This window comes from Neocloeon triangulifer, unplaced genomic scaffold (genome assembly GCF_031216515.1).
Source record: "Neocloeon triangulifer isolate White Clay Creek 2 clone unplaced genomic scaffold, ASM3121651v1 ptg000009l, whole genome shotgun sequence".
NCBI classification, from domain to species: domain Eukaryota; kingdom Metazoa; phylum Arthropoda; class Insecta; order Ephemeroptera; family Baetidae; genus Neocloeon; species Neocloeon triangulifer.
The window spans coordinates 625,125-652,819 of NW_026775551.1; the positions used below are offsets into that span (position 1 = coordinate 625,125).

The 27,695-nt window shown below is 38.7% G+C and overlaps 2 protein-coding genes across 4 annotated transcripts; both read right to left on the bottom strand.

Moving 5' to 3' along the window:
- Nucleotides 1-13,164: 13,164 nt before the first annotated feature.
- Nucleotides 13,165-21,521, bottom strand: LOC132195240 (myosin-9-like). Of its 3 annotated transcripts, XM_059617099.1 has the most exons (18): nucleotides 21,268-21,520; nucleotides 21,006-21,200; nucleotides 20,897-20,952; nucleotides 20,746-20,835; nucleotides 20,611-20,689; nucleotides 20,457-20,555; nucleotides 19,796-19,999; nucleotides 19,642-19,740; nucleotides 18,570-18,629; nucleotides 17,343-17,519; nucleotides 17,162-17,260; nucleotides 16,451-16,537; nucleotides 15,845-16,377; nucleotides 15,427-15,790; nucleotides 14,791-15,357; nucleotides 14,243-14,415; nucleotides 13,815-13,923; nucleotides 13,165-13,466 (listed from the first exon to the last, which is right to left on the bottom strand). In XM_059617099.1, the coding sequence occupies exons 1-18, from the start codon at nucleotides 21,379-21,381 to the stop codon at nucleotides 13,302-13,304; spliced, it is 3,270 nt and encodes a 1,089-aa protein (XP_059473082.1). In that variant the 5' UTR covers nucleotides 21,382-21,520; the 3' UTR covers nucleotides 13,165-13,301. The 3 variants fall into 3 exon arrangements, with proteins under 3 accessions (XP_059473082.1, XP_059473083.1, XP_059473084.1); XM_059617100.1 differs by lacking the exon at nucleotides 18,570-18,629 and having other exon boundaries at nucleotides 21,268-21,521; XM_059617101.1 differs by lacking the exon at nucleotides 16,451-16,537.
- A 1,853-nt stretch (nucleotides 21,522-23,374) lies between these two features.
- On the bottom strand, nucleotides 23,375-26,062 carry LOC132195478 (uncharacterized). Its single transcript, XM_059617496.1, has 9 exons — nucleotides 26,015-26,062; nucleotides 25,419-25,672; nucleotides 25,018-25,362; nucleotides 24,789-24,968; nucleotides 24,628-24,717; nucleotides 24,385-24,565; nucleotides 24,086-24,324; nucleotides 23,922-24,035; nucleotides 23,375-23,857 (listed from the first exon to the last, which is right to left on the bottom strand). The coding sequence occupies exons 1-6, from the start codon at nucleotides 26,060-26,062 to the stop codon at nucleotides 24,499-24,501; spliced, it is 984 nt and encodes a 327-aa protein (XP_059473479.1). The 3' UTR covers nucleotides 23,375-23,857; nucleotides 23,922-24,035; nucleotides 24,086-24,324; nucleotides 24,385-24,498.
- Between the last annotated feature and the right edge of the window lie 1,633 nt (nucleotides 26,063-27,695).

The following is a 27,695-nucleotide window of genomic DNA, read 5'->3' on the forward strand; positions in this document are numbered from 1 at the left end:
TTTTTATAAAACCAACCAGATTTGGGGTTTAGTATTCCTTGTCGCGAGGTGCAGTCAGGAGTAACAGAATCAGCCAACGGCAGAGTTAAAAGCGGAAAAGCCGCAGTACGTGCGGCTACGTTTCCGCTTTTCCTCACTCTCCGATGTATTTATAGGTATGGTGCAGGTATGGAGGCTGTGGTTTCTCGTCGTCGCCGCCGTTTTAATTGGCAAGCTCCGGCGCAAACTGCAGCTAGAGCGTGTGAATTTTAAGGATTCGCGGGCACTCGTGCGTGCAGAAATTTGAGATTTTGTTCGAGCAAGCACTTGCCTGGCTTATTCCACCTTCAATTGAAAACGCTCCGGTAGCAGGAAAACGTGCAACATCAAAACCAGGTCAAATTTTGCTCAAAATCCCAGTAGCTTTTGTAAATTCACTAAAATCTAAAAATTATATGCTTCTTTCCCACTTTAATTGCATCCTTCTTTTTCGACAAAGTTTTGTCGCCCCTTTAAGGCCTTTTTGGCAGAAGGCACCACTCAATTTTTTTTAATTTTTTTTAGTTGAACTTTGTAAGAATATCGAATCTTTTCATTAAAAAAATATTAAAAAAAAACCTCAAAATTATTTTCCTATTGATAGAATTAATTGTTTCCTTTTTATTTCTAAGTTTTAACTTGCCACTAACCAAATTCTTCTTTGGTTTTAATATACTCAAATTCTAAAGCCACGATATGACTTAAATTATCTTGAAAATTATTTTTGACATAAATAAAATTGATTTTTAAATAACAGTGTCTTACTTTAATTTCGCTCTCAAGAGTTATTTTTACGGCCTTTTAGTTTTCTTAACCTTATCCTGTATCCTTTTTCTTAAAAAGAATTTTTATTCAACGCACTCGTCTGACAACAAACGCAGTGCGATGCTCGCGGTGGTCCAACCTCTAAAAAAAGATGCCTTCAATCAGCAAAATTGGTTTTGCATGACGAAAGGCAGACGAGAATCAATCTCTCTTTCTTTGGCGAGTCTTTTGCTTTCCCGAGCGGCGAACGCTTATTTTTATTCTCGGCGCGCCGGTTTTCCCGCTGCTGCACTCCAATTTCTAAATAATGTTTGTTTTAGTGGTATTGCGCGCCGCGCAAGAACGCTCGCTCCAATAACACGTGCCGCAGATCAAATAACCCGGCAGCACTCCGCCCGTAATGGATGCGAGTTTTTCTCTGAAATATTTATCCTGCCTCGATATTCTGCCCTTGCATTTCACCCGCTTAGCTGCAGCGGTCAATTACCTTTTCCGATCTGGAAAATGCATTTCGAAAATCGAGTCCAATCTTGGAGGGATTCCCTCAACAAATAACAAATGGTTGAATTAGTTCTCAGAGAGGAAACGGGAGAATTTCCGCGTGCAGATGGTAAAAGAATTATTTTTGCCCGTCTTTGTTCCTGCTGCATTTCAAGTGCTGCTTCTGGAAAAAGCAATTTGTTGCACTTTCCTCTGCCATAAAGTTTCTTCCAACGGGAAACAGGAAAAATAATATCCGTTTTTGTTATACAGAAAACAGTCTAAGCAATTATATTTTATATCAAATTGCAGCATAAATAATAAATTTGTAACAACGAAAATAAATCGCACCCAATGCGTGAATTTTTTGTTTCATGCAATAAATCTTTATTTATTTTATTTTTTTTTTTTATTATCTGTTTCCGTTAATTTCCTAAAAAAGAGTGGTTCGAGTATTTTAGATTTTCGTTCCAAAGCTTCCTCACAAAACTTTTAACGAGAGAATTTTGAGATTTTTGTTAATTAATTATAGTTGCAAATTTAAAAAAAAAAAATATGGAATAATCTGATAAAAAGTTAAATTATTATTTATCAATCAATGTTCTCTGCTTATCAATTCCAACTCTCAATCTTGGATCTTCTTTTAGAGTTTCTGCAATTTCATTTCAAGTAGGTGAAGTCTGCAAATTTTAAAAGAAATTTTTTTTTCAAATAATAAGATCTCGTAATATTAAGCCACTAGCTGAATGTTCATTGGAATTCACAAATCGTACAGGAGAACTGCAAGAAGCGGCGCTTGCTTCTTCAATTCCAATTTCCTCGAGCAGTGTCCTCAGCAAAAAGCATATGTCGGAGTCGCTCACTCGGCTTTTCCAACTATGGATTTATTTCAAGTCGGTGCAGCCGGAGAGTTACACTGTAAAAAGTAGCTCTCTCTCCTAACGGCTGTAAAATTGCGATGCGTCGACGCGAAATTACAGCAGCCGCCGGAAAGTTTGCTGAGAGGAAAAAGCGTCGGACTGAATTTGCCGCGGCAGAGCAGAAAGAGCTGCAAATGCAGCCACTCAGCGTGATGACCTTAACTTTTAGCCAACCAAGCATCAGAAACAAAGTTCCGCGCGCGCTCGCCGATTTATCTCAATTACGCGCATCTATCCAGATTCGAGTTGGCATAAATTCGACTCAAGCGCACCTGTAGCCTTTTGTTCCAGCCGATCCTGCCTGACTTTTTGATCACCGGCATAGCAAAAACGTCAAGAACAAAGATTCCTGCAATGTTCTCGTTTTAAAAAGGCGCACCTGTAAATCACAACATACAGCCCGGGCTTGTTCACCAAACTTTTTCAAATTTATTGCATAATATGATATGCTCTTCTGTTGGTCAATATTCTATATTTTTATTAAATGTAAAAAAAATAGAATTTAATCATGAATGATCATCAAATAAAAGAAAATCCAAACAACCCAGCACATTAATATTGGAATTAAAAAATATATAAAATTATAGTTGTTGACACTTTGCTATAGAACCGAAAATTGGTGAATAATTTTGTTTGTATGTCATCGATTATAAAAATCAGCATCTCGATTTAATCAGAGTCACTGAGGAGAGGCCGTTTGAGATGACGAGCGAAAGAGAATGAAGATCTTGGTTTAAATATACTCGGCAATTGTGTAATGAGAGCTTATTGTTGATGAGAAAAGTTGGCCTCGGCACCAATTGCCGAGAGTGGCGTCAAGTAAGAAGAAAGAAAAGAAAGCTGTGCAATTTACTTTGCAATTCCCAAGAGGCCTGAGGAATAAAAAAATAAAACTTGCGCGAGTTGTTTGCCCGGGAAATAGTGCCAACTCACATAAATGCACTAAACTTTGCGGCGGATGCTACTAGAGAAAACTCCAAGAGGTAGAAAGCCGCAACTATTGAAACTTTGCGCACGCAAAAATAATCTATTTAAAAAAAAGTCAGAATTTAATGAATATTTTCTTCTGCTACTCTTTCATTGAAAGATTTGATGCCGGCTTACCGAAACACACTGGTCCGCACTCCGTTGACCAGGGGCAGTTTTCACTTTAAAAAGCGGCAGGCAGAAAGAGTTTTTAATGTTGGAGGTCAGTGATGCATGAAGCTGCTGGCTGGCTGCGAAACCTCGAGCTCCATTACACGGTTCCGGAGTAAATGAGAAAGGGCCGCTCTATATAGTGTAACACGAGAAAAACACAAGCCCACTTTTGGCGCGAGGATGCTGACCAACAAAGCCGAACCCTCTTTCGCAACTCGGGCCTCCTCGCTGTGGCGCCGAAAATTCCGGGCGGAAAAATAATAAAATGATATTTTGCAGTAAACTTCAATGGCTTTAAATCTATGTTGCTGACCAAATCCTTTGGTTTTGGTACCAGGTCAGAGGCTCGAAACCGCAGGAGTGTCGTTTAAGTGCAGCAGCTTTTTTGGGGAAATTTTAATTTGGCTTTTTGGCGTCGGAGGAATGCTCGGCGGTCCCTTTAAAATCGCTGGTGCGATCCGCGTGCGCGGCCCTTTGCAGAGGAGGTCTCCGTCGAGAGTCCAGCTGGCAGGAGTGCAGCCCACAAGGAATTTTCCATTAGCCCAGCTGCACACTGGTGCATACTCTATTAATCATTTCGCCTGCATACTTTGGCCTCGGGCGCGTTTAACTCTTGTGTCGCATACGCAAAGTGCGCCATTTGTGAGCTGCACATGTACCATGATTAAACTAGAAAAGCAGGAAAAACGGCAGCAGAGAGAAAGATACACCTTAATAACATTTAACTGGGAGAGTCCGAAGTTTGCATTGCTATTTTACGTAGTAAGAAATTGTTCCTCAGTAAATCTACTTTTAATGATAAAAGGCAGCTCAAGCAGACAACTTGATTTGCCAAATGAACTGCAATATTTTGCTGAAATTATTATTACAAAAATGTATTATCTTTTGTCTTTTAATCAATTTTGAGAATTCGAATTATACAGTCAACTAATGTAAAATGTAATTTTTATGATTTAAACAATTCAATATAATTCATTTTTCCTTTTTTAATAAAGCAATAAAGCAAAATAATTAAGTCAGAAAATCTGGGATTCGTGACTTGCCCATCCAGCGTGCTCTTGGCTGGAAGGTGGATTTGTCGACGAGGGTATTGCCTATTACTCGCGGGCGGCTGCGGCGTTTTTGTCCTCTGTGTGCTGTAGCAGAGCTCGGTCGTCTGGACGGGGAGAAAAAATAAACCAAATCGTGACTTTGGCGACGTGGCGGGTTTTGTGCCTGATCACATGTTGGAGGGCATGTTTATTCGCAGTCGATTTCTTTCTCCCAAGCAGTGACAGATAGCAATGCGATCGAATTTGTTGATGGAGAGCAATGGCGAGTAAAGAGATTTGTTACTTACCTTCAGCAATAAATCAGTCCATTGTCTAGATTTTAGTGACGGTAGAAAATCTACTTAAATTTAGCCATTGAATTCATTACCAATAGTATTAAAAAAATATTTTAATTAAAAATATTTTAATTAAAAATATTTTTAAACTAGAAATGATTTATGCTTATGTTCAACATACATTTTTGACTTGTTATAGTAATGAATTTTTACGGAATTAAAAAGGCGGCTAATAATCCTAGCGCTTATCCTAAGCCTTTCCTTAAGAACTTCTCGCGTGCAAGCAGAATTTTGGATGTGTCTGCGCGAAAAGTGAATTTTTAATTCAGCACGCAGGGATAAGGGCGCGCGAAGTGAAGAATTTCCCCTAGGAAATCACCACGCGAACGCACTCATTTGGCTAAGCGTGGAAAAATGAGATGCGTGGGCTGGAGGAAAAAACAAAGCGGCCAGATGATTTATTTGGACGAGAGGAAAAGTGCAAGTCACTCTTCGGCCCGGCGGCGGTGGCGCAGCTTAAAATTCCGCAGAGTGCGGCGAATTTCACACTCAATAAAGTCTGGAGAATGTGCAATAATCTCTGAAAGTCGGAGCAGCACATAAATATTCTGGCAGTGCCGCCGCCGAGGACGACGAGGAGGAGAACAGGCGGCGGCGGCACATACCATTAAAATAAATTAACTCGCGCACAGCTTTGTATTAATTAAACTTTATAACGTTTAAAAAAGAAGCATATGGGCTGATTTGTTTTAAAAGGGAATTACCGATCGCTGTTCAAATACTTTGTTTCCAAATTTATATTAACTGCAGGGAACATAAAAAAAATTTATTAGAAACTTTAATTAATTTGGAACGTTTTTTAATATTGGCTTGATAAAAATTATGAGTTGATATAAATTCAATCCAATCTGTGAGTTTCAAAATTGTCTGCACATTTTTTTTTTCAAATTTCAAGCAACATGAAATTTTTCTATTGAAATATTTCTTCAGCGACCTTGGTTGCACTCATCACTGTTGCACAGTCGGTTGAGCTGTGTAGGGGAGGAATTTCACTAATCAGGTCAAAAGCTTATCGAATTAAGCCCTATGATTTACCACGTTAATATCGTCCCGCACCGGCCGAGAGCCATAATTTTATTTAATTAACGCGCGCAGAGCCTCGCCGACTTGCATTCAGAAGCACTTCAATGGTCGTTGGGGTGCAATTACACTCGGAATGCCAATTACGCGTGTTTATTAAATTTTGATCCAATTCTGGCGTTTCTCATCGGTGATAATTGGCCTCAACAGGTATGCATTGTTGCACACACGGACCCATTAAAATTGACTCCTCCAGAGTAGGTAATTAAAGGATCGTCTCCATTTATCAAGGTCTGATTACTTTGAACCGCTCAAATGTGAAATTTTAGGAATCATCTCAGGATTAAATTACACGGTTGATCACCTGCAAAATTCTGTTTACAGTTCGAGTTTTGTTTAAATTTGATAAAATTGAATAATTTTACAAAGAGAAGAGCGTGAACAGGTGCTTGGTGTTTTTCATAACACATCATCCATTTTTTGCACCTCATTTTTTTAAGAGTGTAATGCTCTCTGTCAGCTGCTTTTTCTTCGTTCTTGCTGCAAACATAACTCACCTGCGATGCCATCAAGAACGCGCTGTAAAGTTTTGAGTGCACTCAGCCTACTCAGAGGAATAGGGTCTTTTTACACTTCCCCTGGTGATACCGCCTTCATAAAAAAGCCGCTGCAGCAATATGGAAAATTTTTATAAAGCAGCCTGGAATGCGACCGCGAGCACGTGAGTGAATTCTGCAGCGGCCAAAGTACATGGTGAAATTCAAGCCACAAATCTTTTTTGCGACACGCGGAAGAAAGTGAGACTCTGCGGTGGTTCTTTCACAAAGAAAAAGAACTCACAAGTAGTGCAGACCTCAGGTGGCAAGTTTGCGTTTTACGCGGTTTCTCGCACTCTTGCTAACAGCATATCACTGGAAAAGGCGCAGAGCAGAGTCACATTTTAGGCAAGAGAAAAGTTAATTATAAAAAATTTAAAATAAATATAATTTTTTACGGTTTTTAAGTTTTATTATGTATTACATATATTTTATTTTAATTACTATAACATTATTAAATTTTTATAATGTTAACATTATGTTATGAAATAAATGTAGTTAATATCCACATAGTTAAAGAAATAAAATCTGTTGTGAGAAAAATGTATTAAATAATAATAATAAAAAAATTTAATTATTAAAAACTCCTAACAGACATGATAATTATCTTTCTCTTTTATCAAAATCTTCTATCTTCAGGATTTTCGTCTCTCATTTAAAAATCCATGAAACATAATTTTTGCTGCATGCTGCATCTTACTAAATTAATTAATTTTTTTCATAAATTATCCATCCATTGCGGCTTTCAATTTTCCGCGCTGCTTTTGTGAATAGAATTTGCACACACAAAAATAATCAGTCGGACGATGTTTTAATTAAACTGACCGGCGGTGGCAGAGGACAAATCGCTCCCAAATCACAGCAGTCACGCGACGACGAGTTACGCGATTAATTAAAAGCCAGACCGACGATTGGAAGTCTGGCTCGTAAATTTATCGAAGCCGAAACAAACTTTCCAGCCGAGCTGCTGCAAAAGCGCCTTTTTCCACCAAGTGCTCGAAGGAAACTTTAATCTTTGGCCAGCGCAGGGCGTGGGAAAATCACACCAATGTGCATAAATCACCAGCAAGCTGAAGCGCGGTGTTCTCGCAGGTGCAAGAAGCAACTAGGTCTCGTAACAGGTGGTCCCAAAGCTGCTATGACCGCCAAGGGTTTTTACAATTAATATTTGGGAGGGGTCAGCGTTTGTCTTTAATTATTATACATAAAATATTTATGGTCTTCTTATTAATAATTAATAAAAATACCTTATACAATAACATTCTTGATTATTGTCCTGAAATTTTTATTTGGAAAATTCAAACTTTTACCAGAAGTAAACTGAGAATAAAACAGAAATGAGAGATGGAATCGGAAATTTATTGTGTGCCTTTGGTGTCGCTTGTTTTCCTCGGCGCAGCTAATAAAACAATGTGTTTACTTAAGCTGGATGAAATTCGTTTTCGTTGTTGCTTCGCTCTCTCTATACTGCCTGCATTTTCATGCGCTGATCCCAAAAATAAACACAGCCTGGAATGCAATTCCGAAGGGGCAAACTTTCTATTATGCGCGGGCGAATCAATTTTTCATGCTCTTTTGTGCCGTGCACGGCGGCAAACCCCATTTTGCACCCCTAGCATTGTGCTGGATAGTTGGGAAAATATTTGTTTTGCGCGGCAGACAGATATATATGCGCAGAGGCGCGTGCCTATTTCGCAACGGCACTCATCAAAAATCTAGCTTTTTATTTGTTTTGCTGCTTCCGTTTTTCCGTTCGATTGGCCATAATTACTCGGTAGCCAACAGGGATTGTTTGCTTTTCCGCACTGTTTGCTTCTTTTATTTTTGCGCCATTTTCCTTGAAATATCGTTTTTGTGCGAAACGGTTTCATTCTAGAATAAGATAAAAAATTATTTATGTGAAATTTAACATTATTTACCAATTAAAATAAGTCAATATAAATGGATTTGAAAATATGAAATATACAATTACAGGCATTACAGCAATAACTATATAATTGTACCGATCATTTTTTCCCTTCCAGTCTGTGTATCTTTACAAATCATGTAATTCAGATTTAAATTATTTGAATGAAGGGACACTGAAAATGATCCGTTTGGATTTAGCGACTGAAAAATATTTTCGACTAATTTATGAACTGATTATGATAAAATCCCAAAACGTAAAAACAACTTCAAGTAAAGACTTTTTCATCAAACCAATGGGAGCTTTTATCAAATTTTATTGAATAACGAATAAGGCAATTAAAAAGTATCAATTATTGAGAAAACCGTTTTTAGTTGGTAAAAATATAGACTTGTTACTTAAGATATTTCTTAAATATTTTGACGGAAACTTTGGTGCAAGGAGAACGCACAATTATTCAACACGCACGGCGCAAACCGACCCGCTAGTGATGCCTCTCTTAGCCAGAATAGATTTCACGAAAGAACGTGGGAATTTATTATGCCGCGACTTTGGAACAAGTTGCCTGCCCGCTTAAAAAACTTTAATACAATTAATACGGCTAAAGAAAACATAAAATTATGGTATCAAACCTTAATTCCAGACTGAAAAAAATTTGCAGTTCCAGCACACACAAAAATTAACCCAAAATTAAATGAAAACCTTTTTATTTTTAATTTGCAGCACAAATAAAAATAGACATAATTATTGAAACAAAAAATTATGCAGTAAATCCTTAACACCAAAAGATATAAAAATCTGACCTTCCCCTACCCCAACCAAATCCACATCCTTTCTTAATCTTTTTTCTCTCTCTTTTAGTTTTCAGCTTTGTTGTCATCATCGCGTGGACCAAAATTAAGGATATGCCAGCAAAAATGATGATTTTTTTAAATAAAGTTTAAAAAAAAAAAATTAATTGGATGGTGCCTTCTGTACCACCAATAAAGGGCACAGGCCGACAAGACTTTGTCTTGGCCTGACCCTAAAAAAAAAAAAAATAAAATAAAAAACTATGTTTTTTTTTTTAATATAATTCCAGAATGTAAAAATTGGCGTGTGTTGTCCATAATTTTTCCTTTCGCCATGATTTCCCTGGTGCCAACCGGTTTTGGCGGTTATATTAGTTTGTAGACAAAGGTGCGTATGTAACGCGATTATGACAGCGCCTAACTTGCGCCTCGACACCCTTCGCATCCCAATCTGGGCCTGCTGGAAACGTGTGAAGTGATTTATTAGTTTTGCCAGTGTGCAATTAAGGCTCCTCTGCATGCGTTGCGGAAAATGAAAATTGATTTCACCCAATTTTAACGGATCTGCAACATTCGATATACAAAATGTTGAAGATAAGAAGCCGTGATTAATTAAATGCTCACGAAATAAAGAACTATCTTGCTGAATGATTTTCTACAAATTAATTCAAATGAAATCCTTGGTTATTATTAGTCCAATCAAATTTTAGCACTTTTTTATTACAGCTTTTGATAGAATCTGGCACAATAATTTTGAAAGGTTGTGGGCTCGAGTGGACGCTGATTAATGGCACGATAATTGCTTGAACAAGTGCAGCCTGATTCAGCATTAATTTTACTTCTCTTGGTAGGAAATTTTATCGCCAGCGCTTTTTGCGCTGCTGGCAGGCTAATGTGAGGAGCAGATGGCTCAATATACATATAGTCACACACACACACACGTGCCTCACATTTTGCTCTGTCGAATCGTTGCGCGCAAATTAAAAGCAAGCTTTTTATACTCGACTCGCTGCGAGTCCATTATCAAATTACGCCAGCAGTCAGTCAGTCTCGCGTGTCGATTCCGCCCAGCCGGCAAAACTCTGATTTTAAAATTCCACACTCATGCATATTTTTAAAACCACTTTTTTGTCCCCAATTATGTGCAATATTGTTGGAAATTGTGCTCTTCACAGTGCGGAAAAATACTCGTACAGGGGGTAGGGGGATGAAAACTTTTTGCTTTTGCAGGTCTAGCCCGCCATAAAGTAGCAACACGGTGGTGTTGGTGGTGCTAATACCGGCGCCTCCGCCCTTAACGGCCAACCAACTTTCCCTCCTTTTTATCCACGCTCATTTTTCCATGCCCAAGTACATGACGGTGCGTGGGGGTGCGAGGGCGAGCGGCGGCAACACGTTATGAATAGCGATCACTCGCTGCCAAAGGTGCCGCGCCAGATTAAACAGCTCCAATATCATGGTCCTCCCCAAACTACCGTGCCGCAGTGCAAACAAAAACCCCAACCACTCGCACCGTTTCTTATATCAAAAAAGAATATTTTGTAATGCCATAGATGATTTGCTAACAGTAATATTAATGGAAGTTTTCATAATTTTTTAAGTGTGATCACCGAGTAAGGAGAAAAAATATAGATATAAAAAAATAACTTGAAGTCAGTCGCTCTCGAGCTTGCTTGGGAAACACTCAGGCTAGCTGATGAGACCTGGATTGGTCGAAACAGCTGTCCTAGCCAGTAGTGTATGGCCTTTGAATTAAATTTATAATATGTCATTGGTTGTTACTTATGCACATTTCAAGTCTCGCACTCCCTTAAGCGCGGATCTTTTTATGGCTTAAAAAATTAAATTTTGTTGCAACTTCAAATTGGATTTAAAATTTTAGATTATTTTCTAGTAATGCATAGATATCAAATTAAACTTGTGATGACAATCGCCCTTGGCCATTTTCGTACCCTTTTCCTCGGTGTTTTCATCAGTGTGCTTCCAAAGTTGAGCAGTTTTGGCAGCGTCCCTTCGTCCTTTTTCTCCCCTGCCCAGGAAAGTGTGTGTGTGCTTCTGTCGAAGAAACACACGCTCGCTCAGATACACATGTACAAAAATTATGTACATTCTTACTAGAGACCCCTCCCTCTCTTTCACTCTCTCGGTGGCTTGTTTTTTGTTTTTGTTTCGGGGCGAAAACAAAGGAGATGAGCTAGAAGGAGGTCGATCGCATGATAAAAATTCCTCCTCGTTGTATCGTAAAAAGTTTTTTATGCAGCTCGCGTGAAAAATAAAAGGCGGCGATAATGCATTGGAAGCGGGCGAGCAAACACTTTTACTGCCCTGGGAATCAATTTGGAAAAGGGAATTTATCGAAAATTCTCGCAAAACATGTGGTTTTTGATCAAAATTTATCCTTTCAGTCGGGGACAATTTTCTTTCTTGGGGGAGTTTGAATGTGGATGCTGCTCACGTTACCTCAGGTGAAAAGTGGATAGTCAAGAGAGACAGAGACCCCTGCTCGCAAATAGGAAGGCGAGAGAAATGTATGATTGATGCTTGGAGCGCTCTAGAGACGAGCTGTAACCAAACAGCACTCTCCGCTGGTTAAATTAAAGATTCCTATAACCGGTAGAGGAGGAGTGAAGGGCAAAGTTAAAAATTAACGTGTATTTTTTTCTCCAAGTGAAATTCTAGTTTTTAGGAATATTTTCTAACTACATGGAATCATTTTGCTGAATTTCTGTTAAGAACAATAAAGAATAACACACCATTTTGTGAAATTTATTTAATTTCTTATATAAGACTTTTGAAATAAAATTATTTTCACCGTATCAGAATTGTGTCAATTACAAAAATTGTAGTTACCGAAAAGAACTAACATGATTTTTTTTTTTTTAAATAGTTTTGATTACTTAACAATTTATTATTTTAATAGAGAATTATTTTGTTTCTTTCAGCAAGAAATTTCATAATTAATTTACACAATGTTTACTTAAATTGATGAATTGCTTCCTCTGAGAAACATATATGCAAATGAGAAAGCGGCCATACGTCGAGAGCTCTGAACGCGTTCATTATTCACTTGACGGCGGCGGCGGAAAGGATAAGGCGTGCATCTTGTGCAAATAGCACAAGAAGTGCAGTCTCGTTAATTTAATTAACGGCCGAGGTCATTAGACACGCTGAAATAATATATGCAGCTCCTCTGCCGATATACGAAGTTGCTACCAGTTGATCCTCAGCGCAAAATGCATCTTCCAGCAACAGCGTAATGGAGCGTGTGCGCCGGGAGTGCTACAAAACTAACTTTAGTCGGAGGAAACTGGCCGCATCTCCAGCAGAGGAAGTGACTGCCGGATTAATGGCCTATATTATTATGACGTGTACAAACTTTGCTTGGCGCCGCTCAAAATAATAATGGGGGCCGCAGAAGTTGGGCCTCACTAAAATTGGTGTGTTTCTCTTAAAATCTTGCGCTTTTTGGAGATATTATTCAAGTAGATGAAAACAAAGAATAAAGATGTTATTTGAATAATTTAATTTTTGTATTGCATTATTAGAGGAATTTAATTACTTTCCTTCTTGTTTGGGAATGAAGAATTTAATTTTCCTATATTTAAGACAAAATTTAATACGGAGTTAAACAAGGAATGGACAAAATATATAGCTATAAATAGACGCATATTGGAATTGAAGCCTCATCTCTACTGGAAAGTGCCAGAGCATGATGATTCCGCGTTATTTCAAAATTTATCTCTCTTTTTCTGACACTCTCACCTGCATTGGAAGCGGCGGGAGGTGTTAGTGCACGCTAAATAATTGCCGGTCGCACACGCCAATCACAGCGTCGAGCGCAAACCGCGTTTTGATTATTTCATCCAGCGGCCAACAAATGCACGCGAGCGAAAGAGAGATTTATTTCAACCCTGTTTTGTTGGCCAATTAATCTGAGCTCAAGGGCCATTGTGGCACTGGGTAATTGCCTCGGCGGCCCAAATTTATGCCAGCGTAAATTTGCTGTGTTTTTGACGTGGCCTCGTCAAAATAATGCAGCTTTTTCGGATATATTGCCTCATGATTTTGAGTAAAACACATATCCATTGCAAATTCGCAAACATTTCAATGTTATGGGTTATGGAGGAAAACAAATTTGTATAGTAAAGGATGAAGTTTTATTTAAAACTATAGGAAAAACTCATATTTTTACAGTTTTTAGAAAATTAGTCCAATGAAAAGTAATTTAAATCAGTCGGTTAATTCTATAAAATTAATGGCCTTTGTACAAATAGATTTTTATTTGCTGGATCCGGATTGGTATCCCGACTGGTATCCATTGTCGCCCCTGCCTTCTGCGCCGTCCACCTCGTCCTCCTCCTCTTCGCCCCAACTTTCGGTCCTCCGCCTGAAAGTCTCGATTTCTTGATCCACCTCGTCCAACTGCGTCGTCCAGTGGGAGCTCTGCGGAAAACACAAAAACAAAACATTTGCGGCACCTGAGTGGAGGCAATTGGAAAACTTGGCGGTTTAATTTCAACTGAATCAATAGTTGCTAACTTTATTTTTGCCTCGTCCGCCCGCCAACTTAAGCCATTCAATTGCGGCCACAGGAAATTGGTACCGCGATCAGGTCTTGTACGCATCATTAAGGCAAATTACATTTGCAATTCGCGATTCACTGACTCGAAATGGAGAAGATAGGCAACCTGCGCGGCACTCAAGTAAAACCGGTTGCCAGAAAATTATATATTTGAACATGAAACTTTTTTGCTCTCATAAATAATAAAATAATTATTTTTTAATACTTACCCAAAATCCAGACTCTTCCCTGTCGACGAGGCCACAGTCCCAGGGGTTGAGCATCGAGGTCGACGCTCTGGAACGGTGTCGCAGGGCATTGTTCTCTTTGAGCAGCCGCCTGCAGGCGTAAAAATTTAACGAACCCGTTTCATCTAGCCGGTCTCTTTCGAAACCGGACGATAGCAATTTGAGAAAGCTGCACAAAATAAACGAGCACCGGTGTGAATTTCATTGAATTGGGTGCACGTCGTTTCTAGCGTAATTTTAATGAGCGGCCGCTTTGATACTTTAGACCGGGCTAATGTTTCACCTTTTCATTTTGCGACCAACTATGCGAAAATAAAAATGAGCAGCGCTTCAAAGGGAGCAAACTTTTTAATCATCATCAGGGAAGTGCTACGCGGGTAGTTTTTAATTGGAATCAAAATTGTATTTACTCTCTTTCGGTGCGCAGCTGATGGAGTTCCATGGCGCTGGCTCGGTGCTCGGCCAGCCACTCCCTGGCCACCGCCAGAACTTGACGCGCTTCTTGGCACATTTGCGACCTTTCAGCCGCCGCCTGCTTCAGCCCGCGTACATATTTTTCTCTCTCGCTCTTCTGCCCACCGAGCTACAAAATTTACTTGTCAGGAAGCCTTCCAATTTTTCATCGCAAATGAAAATGGGAAGAATTTCTTGTGCATAAAATATTATGTAAAAGTTTTTTTTAACGTTTCATTTTGATTATAATTAGATTATTAAAATTGATAAATTTGTAGAAACTTAATATTTAAAAATTTTTATAACAATGTTGTTGATTTAATTATTTTTAATATTTCCATTTCACCATTTTCATTCAATTATACAATATATAATTTTTAATATTTTTATTCAATTAATTAATATATTTTTTAATAAATTAATAAATTTTTTGTTCCTTGTTACCAAATCTATTTATCATTTGTTTAAAATTAATAAAAACAAATATATTATATAATTTAGTTACCTGTGAAGAAAGAGTTTTGCACATATCCTCGAGTTGTTTTTGGCTCCTCTCAAGGTGTTGCTTCTCAAGCTGGGCGCTCTGCAGCTGGGTCGTCAGTTCGGCTTGCTGAGCCTGGTTAGCGAGGGCCTGGGCGCCAAGCTGAGCCCTGAGGTTGGCCGCATCGTCGGCCGCCCGCTGTCGCTCCTGCTGTGCCTGAGCGAGCAACCCTTGCAACTGCACCACCCTCTCGGTGCTAAGCATCAGTTCAGTCTCGAAGCGTCCGAGTTGCTCTTTACCCTCGTTGGCTTCGCGCTCCGCCACCTCCAGGTGCCTGTGAAGCCGTTCCACCTCCTCCTGAGCCACCTCCAATGCGAGTTGCGCCTCCTTGGTGGCCGCTTCCAACTGCAGAACGCGCTGCTCCAGCCGCTCGGCGGCCTCCGCTTTTACATTGAGCTCCACGTTCAGCTCCTGCAGGTGCTGCACGTTTTCGCAGCTCAGCCGCAGGAGCCTTTTCATCTCGTCCTCGCGGCTTTTGAACGAATTTTGTTGATAATCCATATCCTTCTTTAGTTCTTGAACCTTTTTAGTCTAGAAATGATATAATTAATTTATATGTTTTTGCGAAATAAAATTAAAAAAAATAATAATAATATTAACCTGCTCCTCAATTTGGACTGCGAATTTTTGGGCCTCGTCCTTGTCCCTCCGACCTTTCTCCGCCTCCAGGTCCAGCCGCCTCCTGCACTTCTCCACTTCGGCCACCTTCATTTCGCACCTCGCCCTCATTTCAGACAACTCTGTCTTCGCCGTGGCTAATTTATCCTTGAGATCCTCCACCTCCGCTTCAATTTTGACCATTTTTTCTACACTCACGGTCTGCGCCATAGCCTGACTAGTTTCCACCTCATGCCTGCGCCTCATTTCCTCAATCATTTTCTCTTTTTGCTCTAGATTCGTACTGATTATTTTGTACCGTTCCTTCCACAAGCTCAACTCGTCCTCGGCTCGTTTGATTTGCTCTCTGCATGTTTTGATGATTTTATTAAATAAAATTTTATCAAAGCAAAATACTTACTTGTATTCCTCATTTGGAAAACTAGCCTCCTGCCGGCCCTCGTCTTTCAAACTCTCAATCTGCATCTGCAGTTCTTCCCTGTCCCTGCAGACGTTTCTCAGTGACCCTTGCAGCTTGGCCAGGGCCGCATCCCTCCGCGACACCACCCTGAGCTGCTCCTCAGCTTCTTCGCACATTTCGTCAAGTTTCGTCCGCAGCTCAGCGATCTGCTCATTTTTCTCCCTTAACATTTTGGCACCCTCTTCCACGCAATGCTGCAGCGTTGCTATTTGCTGGGCGCAGGTCGAGTGGTCAACCTGGCTGCCGACCTGCGCCTGCAGACTTTGAATCTGCGCCTCCTTGGCGGCCAAATCTGCGCCCTTTTCCTTCACGATCTTTTCAAGTTGCAACTCGGACTCCGTCTTGTCGTTCCTGACGCGCATCACCTCCAATGAAAGGTCGCGGTTGTGCTGCTCGTAGAAGCGCAGTTGGCGCCTCGCTTCGCTCAACTGACTGGACAGCTCGTTGGTCAGGTCCAGGGAAAACTTCATTTCCTAATCAAATTTTTCAAAATTGTTTCAATATTTGATTGCACAAATAAGTTGATTCAAATTTTTTTTTCCGAACCTTCAGCAATCCTTTAGACAATGGTCTCTCTGTATGTACATGGTGATGATGATGACCACAATGAAAATACTCGCGTGGACACAATGACTTTGAAACAAATGACGCCAAAACTCATGAAAATTCAGTGTAAGGAAACTAGCGGTTAAATTTTGTTGAAAGTTCATGCAATATGCTGAAAAGTTATGCAACCTGGCCACCACTTGGCATTAACTCTGCTCAGATTGTATATAGTGATAATATTTTTTAATTATTAATTATTTTAATAATATTCTAGTCTAAAATATTTTTTATGTTGATTAATGAAATCACAAGGAATTAAATAGATGAATAAATCCACTTTAATCAATATACTCTGTTAGTCAAACAAACACAGAAAAGTTATTATTTAAAAAAAAGGGCTTAATAGAAGGAGACAGGTAAAATAAATGCAAAACAGCAGTTGTCAGCACAACACAGGAGTGTTAAATGGCAAAACATCACAAGAAGACTTTAGCTTTTTGACTCTGCCAATTTGTCTTATTTGTTGGTGTAAAATGTAAAACAACATCAAACATGGCAACAACTTTCTAGAACTTTAGTCACTTTCTCTTCTTTCCTGAGTCAGACAGGAATTCCAGGGACAGGTTAGTAGAAAAATATACAGGGTGATTAGCAGAGGAGTTAAACGTCGTGGACGGATCCTCGAGAACCAGACACTTCTGAGGCACTCACATCTGCGTGATCGCCACTCTTGTGCAGATCGTCGAGCTTATTTTTGGAGCTGACCAGCGCCTCCTGCAGCTGACCAATAAGTGTGCGTTGCTCCAAAATCTAATGTGAGGATACAAAACAGATGAAAAATGAAAAGTTACTGGTTTTAGCAAAGGGGGAAAATACTATTGACTTTCATTACCTCTTTTTCTTTGTTAAAGAGGGTGAGTTTAAGTTGGTCTGAAGACATCTTGTGAATGAGAGCCAAAGTTTGAGATCGACTTGGTCCAGCCGCAGCTTGCAGTGTCATTATGAGCTCTTCGTTTTCTTTCACCTTGGTCTCCATTTCCTCGAGGCGCCTTTGCAGCCTCAACAATTCCTGCCAACCAACATTGAACATTCAATTTTTTTGATACATTACGGATATTTTTTGAAATTATTATTTTTTACTAGCGATAATTTTAATAACCTACGACGTAATAAAATGCACGTTATTCATCGCAACAGCCGCAATTTTCACGAGCAGCAAGTGTGGTTTTGCGAAATATTTACTTCGCGCATGGCTGCGGCTGCCGCGGTGGCGTGCCGCACAGTAAATTCTAAAGTGAGCTAATTAATATTCGAGGCAAGAAGAGATGCTTGGGCAAAACTTAAAGAAATTTGAGGCCTGCTCAGTACCAAAATTTTTAAACTTTGGTGCTAAAAATGTATTACATAAATAATTATATAATAAAATTTAATCGCAAAAAGAACTTATAAAAAAATTACAATTGAAGTTTTCTTATAAAAAGGAAAGTGTCGCGAAATAAATTCACTAGCTGCATTCGCCCCTTTCTAACGCAGCTAGTTTCTCAACCCTGAGGGTCCCAGGTCAACAACCTCCCCATTTATTTAATTGTGTTTATTTTGTCGTTTAGTTTATTTAGATTTAGGAATAAAAATAGCAAGAATTTTTAATGATATTAACCTGATAATTCAATTCATGTGTAAAAAATATTTTTCCCTAGCCAGGGCCTTGTTGTGGCTGAGTCCGGAGGGGCTTGAGGCTGCTAATTAAGTTAATTAAACCTTCTTTTTAAATAAAATAGGTTTAAGTTGGAAACACTTTTGCTTCCAAATTGAGCCTATGAGTTTTAGTAAGTTGTTTACTAGAGCTGGCTGCCAATTCTCTCCCAATGTGATTTTTCTACTTTTGTTGACTTGTTGCGAGAGAATAAATGAATTGAAAATCTTAATTGTTATTTTTAATAACCTCACGTTGTATTTTTTTTAGTGTGCAGATTATTATAAATAATATTCATAACAATGCCCAAAAATTTTATTTAAATTTGCCAGCAGTTTTTAAACTGGGCCAAACTTGGCTCTGTGACTTTTTCAATTGGGAAACCCAATGGGCTTAATCAGGCCTAATTAGTAATGTTTTATTTACCTGTTCATTATTCATACTGGTCTGCTCGGCATGATCACCTGCATGTGGCGACGGTGCAATCTAGAATCAATCAGCACACATTGCTTTGCTCAGAATGCGCTTTTCTCTTCAATAAAATTTTTAATCACGAAAGGGCAACTGCACGCCCCGTGCTTATTTCTGAACTGACATGAAGTTGGACCAAGGAAGCAGACGAGAGGGGCTACTTCAAAAATAGATCTCACGCTCCCCGCCCCCAGTTTAATAGAGCCTAGGGGAGAGTGAGAAAGAACAAGGCAAGTGACTTTTGAGGAACACACTTGTGCTTCCAGCAGACAGGAAGTTGATGATGCCGATTTAAAAGGGTTAAATTCTTGCCAGCTGGTGATGATAGAAAAACTATAGCACGCTCCAGCCCACTTCAGCCAAAGAAAAATATTGATATCTGACTGTCCAGTTAATGTTTTACAGTTTCTTTGTTGAAATCCATTTTAACATGACAATCTTTTTTAACTGACTAGAAATTCAATAAATAACGTTGTAAACGTTACTATTAATAGGGCAAATCATGTCCATTTTAATTTTTATTTTTTTTATGGAAAACATCCATGCTATTTACCAAATAAATTGAAATAAATATAGTGTTTCTATCCAGATATTGGCATTAAAAAATAATAATATTTTAGGCTCAACTCACTTTTTTTTTTAATAATAAAAAATCAGACTAATTGATATCTTCCAGTTTTAACAAAGTATTTTTCACAGTATGTTCCTTTTAATAATTGCCAATAAAGTACAAAAAATATCTTCCAGAATTAAAAAAAATCAAACAGCACCAATTGAGCTTGTATAAATATTTTGCTAAATTTAATCTAATCAGCCTAAAGAGAGTGACTAGTTAGATGGATTTGAGGGTTCTAAAAGGGATAAGGGTGGCAGGTAGTGAAGGACGGTTCAGGAGAGGAACTTGGCCCGGTCACTCTGGTGCTTCTTCCGTGCTTTTTGCACCCTTGCCTTGCAAACTTGGAAACCATTATCTTCAACACAGAGTTTTAATCCTACATTAAGATCTAGTTTCAAATTTCAAACTCACTTGGTGCTCCACCACAATTTTCATAGGTTCTCCTCCTTTGTTTCCAACCTCGTCACATTCTCTTGCTGACAGAATGCTGGGCGTCGCGTAGGAAGAGTTCTAATTCAAATGCAATGAATATAAAAAGGATCAACTATTTAAACAATTTTGGTACTTTAGAGTTGGTGGCAAGCTTCAGTTTCTTGACCTCTTTGCGCAGGGACTCAATCAACAAGTTTTGGTAGTTGTTTTGGGCGTGCATCTTCTCCATCTGCTGCTGCACCTCTCTTGTCCGCTGCTCCTGCTGCAGCACCTGGTCATGCTTGGCTGCCACCTCCTGCGTCAGAGCTTTTATTTCCTCCGACTGCTTGCACACGCGCTAAAATCATGAACAAAGTCAGAAAAATAAATTCGAAAGCAACAACAAAAAATTTTTTCATACAAAAACAATTATCATTACTTTTACTCAAATTGAATCAAATTAAGCTCTGCAATGAATCCTAATTATGGGAAAAAAATTTGTAAGCAATATTAGTATTTTTAATCATATTGTAACTTTTGTGCATTGCTAGTTAGTTTTAAATACATGATTACAAAATAAATCAAAGAAGTTGAAATTAAGGGTTAATTAGGTTAAAAAAAGTAGAAAAATCCTGAAATCTGGATAATCTATTAATTAAGGGATTCATTTATAAAAACTATTCACTTTACTTTCCAAAACTAATTTAAAGGATATCAAAATGAGTTAAGAAAATAGTGAAATTTTCGTAAGTAAAATTTACTCTATTTACATAAATAATTAATTTGAGTAAAAACTCGCAAAAAAAATGACCAACCTTTTCCAGCCTTTTCCTTAGACTAGTCTCTTGAGCCAAGTCTCGAACCCTAGCATCAAGCTCCGACTGCAGCCTCGATTTCTCCAAATTCTCAGATAGCTATTTTGTATCATTAAAATCAGACTCAGTTTTAATTAAAGATGCCAAATTTTACATTTGGTCTAACAGCCTCCTCTTTTTCCAGCAGCTTGTGCCTCAAACCTTGATTGCTTGCCTCGAGAATTTCAATTTTCCTGTCAATATAAAATTTGATTAAATTCCTCTGCAACTTCATGGTGGGACAACTAACTTTTCCAGCTCATTGCACCTGAGGAGATAAGTCTTGGCAAAGTCACTGCTCTCCTGCAACCTTTTAATCAGAGGCTCTCGGATCCCCGTACTAAAAATACAAAATTAAATTAATGGAGTTTAAAAGTGGCAAACTATTGAATTTTTTGCACCCCAAATCCTCCGTCTGCTGGTTTGAAACGCTATTTCCTATTCCGGAATCGGCGTGCTGAAAATTTAGTATTAATTTTTTTTCACTAATATGAACTTGACAAGTAATACCAATTTCGTGCTGGTGAAGCGGTTGTGGTTTTGCTGCATGAAGTTGTGCGTCGTCTCGGTGGACTCGAGCAGTTTGTCCTCCAGTTTGGAGACGGATGCAGTGGCCACTTTTTCTAGCTCGAGCGTGTGCTTGCTCATGATGGCGATCGTGTCCAGCAGCTCCGACACCCATTTCTCGTACAGACTCGACTTAAGCTGTTCATATCAAATTTTATGCAATTAATTATCATCAGAAAGGATGAAGAATTTATAAATTTGAAACCTGCTCGGCCTGGTGTCCGCTGTGCTGCTCGATCTGACGCACCTCGTCGTCAATCATCCGTCTAAACTCGGAGGTCACCGAGCCCTGCTCGCTCTCCTGCCTGTCCGACGACATTCTCGATTAGAGGTCACATAGCCGATATGGGGTTACGACCACTTCCAGTGACTGACATAGCATCTGGAAGAGACGTGACTTCGCTACAAGGATCCGCGACCGACCGACGGGGACTTTCACCACACCCAGCCCACCACGACCCAACCAAAACGTATGTTGCCAATCGCAGCTGCGCACCGCACGGTTATTTAAAAAACCGGTAATATAAAGTAGAAATTATGATTATATTGGCAATAACATCCGATATCGAGTCATGATAAAATCGGATACACTTTGGCACACACTTGAAATAAATGAAATGAAATTGAATGCAAGAAAAATACGAAAAATATGGTCAATTTTAAATCTAAATCAATTGTAACAGGCAGATTCATTTACCGGTTTCATTGAAACGATTATCAATTTTCACACAAAAAACGCGCTAAAATCGCGTAGAAATGGAAAGGAAAATTTGAAGCCTTGCTAGACTGTTGAAACTTTTGTAAACTCTACATTTTGAACCAAATCGTCACCGTCACTTAAATTGAATTACTGCAAAAAGACAATTAGCCTCCCCCTTAAATTGGCAAACCACCAGATTTGTATGAACTATTTTTTCAAATTTATTTATTAAAATATATTGTGCTAACAATACTGTATTAATTATTAACTCACGTGTTTGTTATTCCATTATTTATTCTAGAATCCATCTTTATATTCCTACAGATTGAATTAGCCCGAAAAATTCAGAATAACATGGCAGCATTTAAAAAATTGTCAACAAACAACCAATTTCATATTTTATGATTGTTTGAATATTCTTCATAACAATGTAAAAAAAAACAGAACCTAAAGAAAACCATTAAAAAAAGTAATAAAACATCTTTATGGTTATTTAATGCTATACACCACAACAAACTATATAATTATACTGTAAGTGCAATTTTAATTTTGATTTAATTTATATATTTTAATACCTTTCAAAATTAAAAAAAATTTAATTGTTGCACTTTTTACTTCATTCAAATTGCTTATATTATATTAAAATTAAAAAACTATTAAGCAATTCAAAAAAAAAATCAATATGTATAGTGAGTCAACAAAAGTTAATCGCCGAGTTGGTACAAGGCGGCCACTCTTTTGTTGATCCAGTGATTCTCAGGTTTGTCACTGGGCAGCTGCACTTCCATCACCAAGTTGGTAGAGTTAAAGTCCTTTCTTACTGATAGAAAACATCTTGTTCAACTTTTTGGTGTGTGAAAATGGCGAGCAAAAATTATTTGAGTCAACAATGGAAAATGTTTCGATTGGAGTTCCACAAGGAACAGTATTGGGCCCTTTTGGCTATTCCTCCTACGGTAATGATATGCCCTTAAAAATCATTGTCGCCGCTCTTACCTTGTTCGCAGATGATTCATCTTTTATTGTAAAGGCTAGAAACTACAAAGCCTTGAACGAAAAAACTGCTGTGGCTAATGACAAAATGATTGATTTTGCCAGTAATAACCGCTTAAGATTGAACGAAAAGAAAGCTCTGGTGCTGCAAATGCATACTGCTCAAACTAGTAAATTGGAACCGCCTGTAATCAGAATTAACGACGCTGAAATTGAAGTGGTAAATCAAGCAAAAATACTTGGTGTAATGCTCTCTGATACAATGAACTGGAGCACCCAATGCGATCAGGTTGTAGCGAAACTGAGAAGTACCACGTACCTTTTTGTTAAATTAAGGCAGCGCATTCAAACTAAATTGCTAAGAGATGTATATTTCGCCCATGTTCAAAGTCACTTACTATACTCAATTGTAATTTGGGGTGGGTCGCCTATGTTGGAAAAGGTTTTCATTGCTCAAAAGAGAGTTATCCGTGCGATGGCAGGTAAAAGATACTGGAAGGCATTGACACCTGTCGAGTCTTGCCGACCACTTTTTGAAGAATTTCAGATCCTGCCAGCCTTCTCTGTGTACGCCTTTGAATGTGTTAAATTTTACAAAAAGTATCCTGAATTGTTCCTCAAAAATTCTGAAAGCAAGGTGCACCAGAATCGCAGTACTCGAAATTAACCTATAGCGGAGCAAGACTTATTTGTCAAACAAAACAGACTGTTGCTGACTGCGCAGTCCCCTCACATTATGATTTTCAATCATCTTCCCGATAGAATAAAAAACATTGATAGTTATCAAGTGTTTGAGAAGGAATTGGAATTAATATTCTACGACAAAATGTTCTATGACGTGCATGAATATTTTTTGTGTAAAATTGTGTGAACTATATTTTTAATGTATTTTAAATTTAGTAAGCTGTATTATAGTTATATTGAGATATGGCTGTATTACAGTGACCTATTCCAAAGATTATTTCTGTACAAATGTTGATCTATACGAAATCAATATTATCTGAGTCTGAATCTGAGTGGCCAGTGGTGCTCAAGATGCCACGCCGAGCTCTGGTTTTATACACTGGGCATCTGAAAATGGACCTTGGCTGGAACTCGGCCTCTATAAATATAATATTTAATCAATAAAAACATCAACTAATACAGATGAAATTATGTTTTCTAACCCTAATTCCAGGCTTCGGCCAAACAATGGGCAGTTAATCAAAGAGGACTTTGGGCGGACTCTCATCTAGCAGTCCTGTTTGCCTGTTGAAATGCGCCCCCTCCAAGAAAAGGCCCTGTGTACTCGAGATAATTATCAACTTGATTTCAGATTATCATGACTTACATTGCAGTACTACGCTCGATTCTTCAAAGTGCCCAGCAATGCTGTGGGCTTTGAGTTTGACGTCCTGGAGACAGACACTGCCAGCGATGCACCAAAAATCGGGGCCTCTGCATGACGCCGGTCAGGAAAGACTGAGTGAAGTAAAATCCAGAGATCCAGTAGACGTTGGGCGTTCGGGTGGCCTGTATTGTCTGTCTGAATGGCAACATGCTTCATATTCGGGTTGTGTTCGAGACTCTCTACAAGATATTAGAAAAATCAAAGACTATTGACAAACTCTAGGTAAAAAAAAATATTACTTAATTCAAAAAGGAGAATGACCGAGTCCTTTTCCGCTTCTTCTCTCAAATCGTCTGTTAGCTCTTGCACAGCACTGTCGCTCATTTTGAACCATTGGCCGCTTGCTGCCTTCCTTATAGCGTACCAGTGGCCACGTTGGTGACACATAGCTGCGAGCACAGTTCAAAACGCGATTCATCACTGAAATAAATAAACATTTGATTCTAAAAAAAAGAAAAATTATGAAAATCTAAATGACTTGCCAGCCAAAAATTCCAATACTAATGAAATTTGGTAGCATCACTCTCACTTTAGGAACATTAGGGTTGCGTGTGAGTCTCATGAGAATCAGTCTGCAAAATATTATGTAATAAATAAATAAATAAATAAATATAAAATAACTTAGTAAAATAAAAAAAAATACCTTGGTGCAGTCAAAAACATCTTTGAGGCATTAGTTCTTCTATGTCCGGAGCAGTGGTCGACATTTAATGAAAGCGTCTGTTGCAAGAGCTTATTGAGAGTAACAGTTTCAGAGAAATGATTAGTTTCTAAAATAAGAGTCCGCCCTTCCTCTGACTCGTCATTTATTCCGCACATGCACCTAAATAACCATTTTATTTTAATTTTATAACATGATAAAATACACTAACCATCCGCAAACTCCAACAAGGGAGAACTGGAAGAGATCTGAAATGTGTTGCCAACCCGGACACGATGAACAACATTGAATGATATGGTCAAGCAGTTCTGTGGCATCTTGGAAGGTGTTCTTAATCCACTGAAGTTCAACTTCAAGAACGCCTCTCAATTTTATCAGTTGCTTCTCCAGGAATTTGTCTTGCGTTCCTCCCATTTCTGTCAAGCAGCTTCTCAAAAGATTGAGCAATTCAGAACTTGACTCCTGACAGGCTTTTATCTCCATGGAAGCTAACTCGCTTGAAATTAATGCTTGCAACACGCTGTTAACAAAACATGTGTTGCCGATGTTGGGAAGGCTATAACAATACCGATAAATCGTAAAATCTCATAATACTAAGAAATTTTAAAATACCCTTTAACCTGTCCAGTTTGATATATGATTTTAAGAAGTTTTTGAATTTCCTCAGTCAATCGACAGATTTCTTTGGAGGAGTCGGTAGGTGCCGTGAGTTGAATCTGATTCTGTTGGGCTGAGTGAATCAGCTCCTCTAGAACATGTTTTTCTTGATTTTCCGAGACCTCTTTTCTTTGTCTCTTTCGGTCCGGCGCACCACCAACGTAAGGGCCAAATGCCAAAGCGGTTTCTGCTTTACCGACCGAGTAATCCTGGAAACAGAGATATCGATTCTTCATTGAAAATTTGGAAAATATTATTGAGAAGTTTATAAGTCCAGAGAAAGAAATGTTACTAGATTTGAATGTTGATCTTAACTCAGACAATGCGCTGATAAAATGAAATTACTGAACTTAATGGATGGCTATGAAATGTCACTTGTAAATGGAATCGAAGCTACCCGGGTTACAATCACATCAGCAACTTTGATTGATCATGTATTTAGTTCCTTAAAGTGCTCGCATACTTCCTTTGTCAGTGATGTATTTTTTAGCGACCATAGAATGGTGTCTGTTAATTTTCAAATTCCAATTGAACTCGATAGAGATTATTACAAAAATATCAGGAGATTCTCTGATAGTAACTGGACTGAATTTTTCCATCTCTTAAGTACAGAAAGTTGGACCGAAGTTTATGAAAGTAATAATATTGATGATATGTGCTGTAAATTCATGGATAAGCTTACTATGTACTTTGAAATGAGCTTCCCAAAGGAGAAAATATTAATTAGACAAATAGGAAAAAGAATGCCGATTCTGAGTTTCTTCGTAAGCAAAAGGAAGAATTAAGGCTCTTGGGTGCCCAAATATCTACACTGAAAAATAATGCTCCTAACTGTGACAGATTAAGAAGTCTTAAATTCAAATATAAAAGTAAATAGAAAAAGTACGTTGGCTTTCTCATAAATGATGCAGTCCGAACTCACAATGACCAGAAAATTGGGGGGGGGGGGGGGGTCGCCTATGTTGGAAAAGTTTTTCATTGCTCAAAAGAGAGTTATCCGTGCGATGGCAGGTAAAAGATACTGGAAGGCATTGACACCTGTCGAGTCCTGCCGACCACTTTTAGAAGAATTTCAGATCCTGCTCCGGACGGGACAAAAGGGCGGGGATCGTGAGGGAGCTCCTGCGGAGCCCCCTCACGAACACAGCCGCCCTTTTGTCCTTGCCCTCCGCACGGCCTTCCCCACGTCCTCGACCTCGCTGCGCCTCCACCCCTCGCTCGCGGCTTCTGCAAAAATTAATCTTGGGGGGTTGCCCAACTCCGAGTTGCCGGTAGTTGGGGTGTTCTGGTTCATGATGTGCATATAATTTCGCTATTTTCACTTTTTTAACATTTTCCTCTTTGTAAAATTTTAAATTTTTTGTAGTTGCTTAATATTGTATATGTCGCGCCTGTTGTAGTGGTCGATTACAAGAGGCGCGACCTACTACAGGCGTTGCGTGCATATGTCGCGCGTATTGTAGTGAACCATTACAAGAGGCGCGACATATAAAAACAACCCCCTTCCCCGTACATTTGTGGAAGGTCACGTCTTTTGCAATCAGTTAAGATTGTCTTCCCCTTCTGAACCCATCCCAAAGGCCCTTATTCTTTCCTGCAGTGCCGGTGATTGTGAGGTATAAATACCGGTTTTCTTTATCAACCACTACAGCAGGCGCGACATAAAACCACTACAGCAGGCGCGACATACCAACCTAATTTTTTAATACTGGTGTATAGGTCGCGCCTATTGTAAGATTATCAAATTTTTTTATTACTTGGATATTTTTGGAACCAAAATACGAACTATCATGAAATCAATTAATTCCAAGAGCTTAAAAATTAGCTTATCTTTCTCGGAAACGAGTAAAATGCAAAAAACCACGTTTTTTGACCTTCAATTAAACTTTTCTCAAAAATTTACGCGGTGACCCCCAAGTTTCTTGTGCCAAAATCTGTAGCCCGGTTATTAAGGAACATGATGGTGGGTCACACACTTTTGCCAAAGTTATTTTCATGTACTTCAATTACAGATAAACGATTTTTGTGAAAATTTTACATAAGCGAGCCATGTTAACTTCAAATGCGATTTGCTCAAAAATTTATGGGGTGACTCCCAATTTTCTTGTTTTCAAAATGATCCGTAAGGTCCATACTAACAGTTCTAAATAATATTTATAATAAACAATATCAATTTCAGGGCTATTTACTTTGTATGTTCTGTCTTTGTATTTTTTGATGTAATTTCTCTCT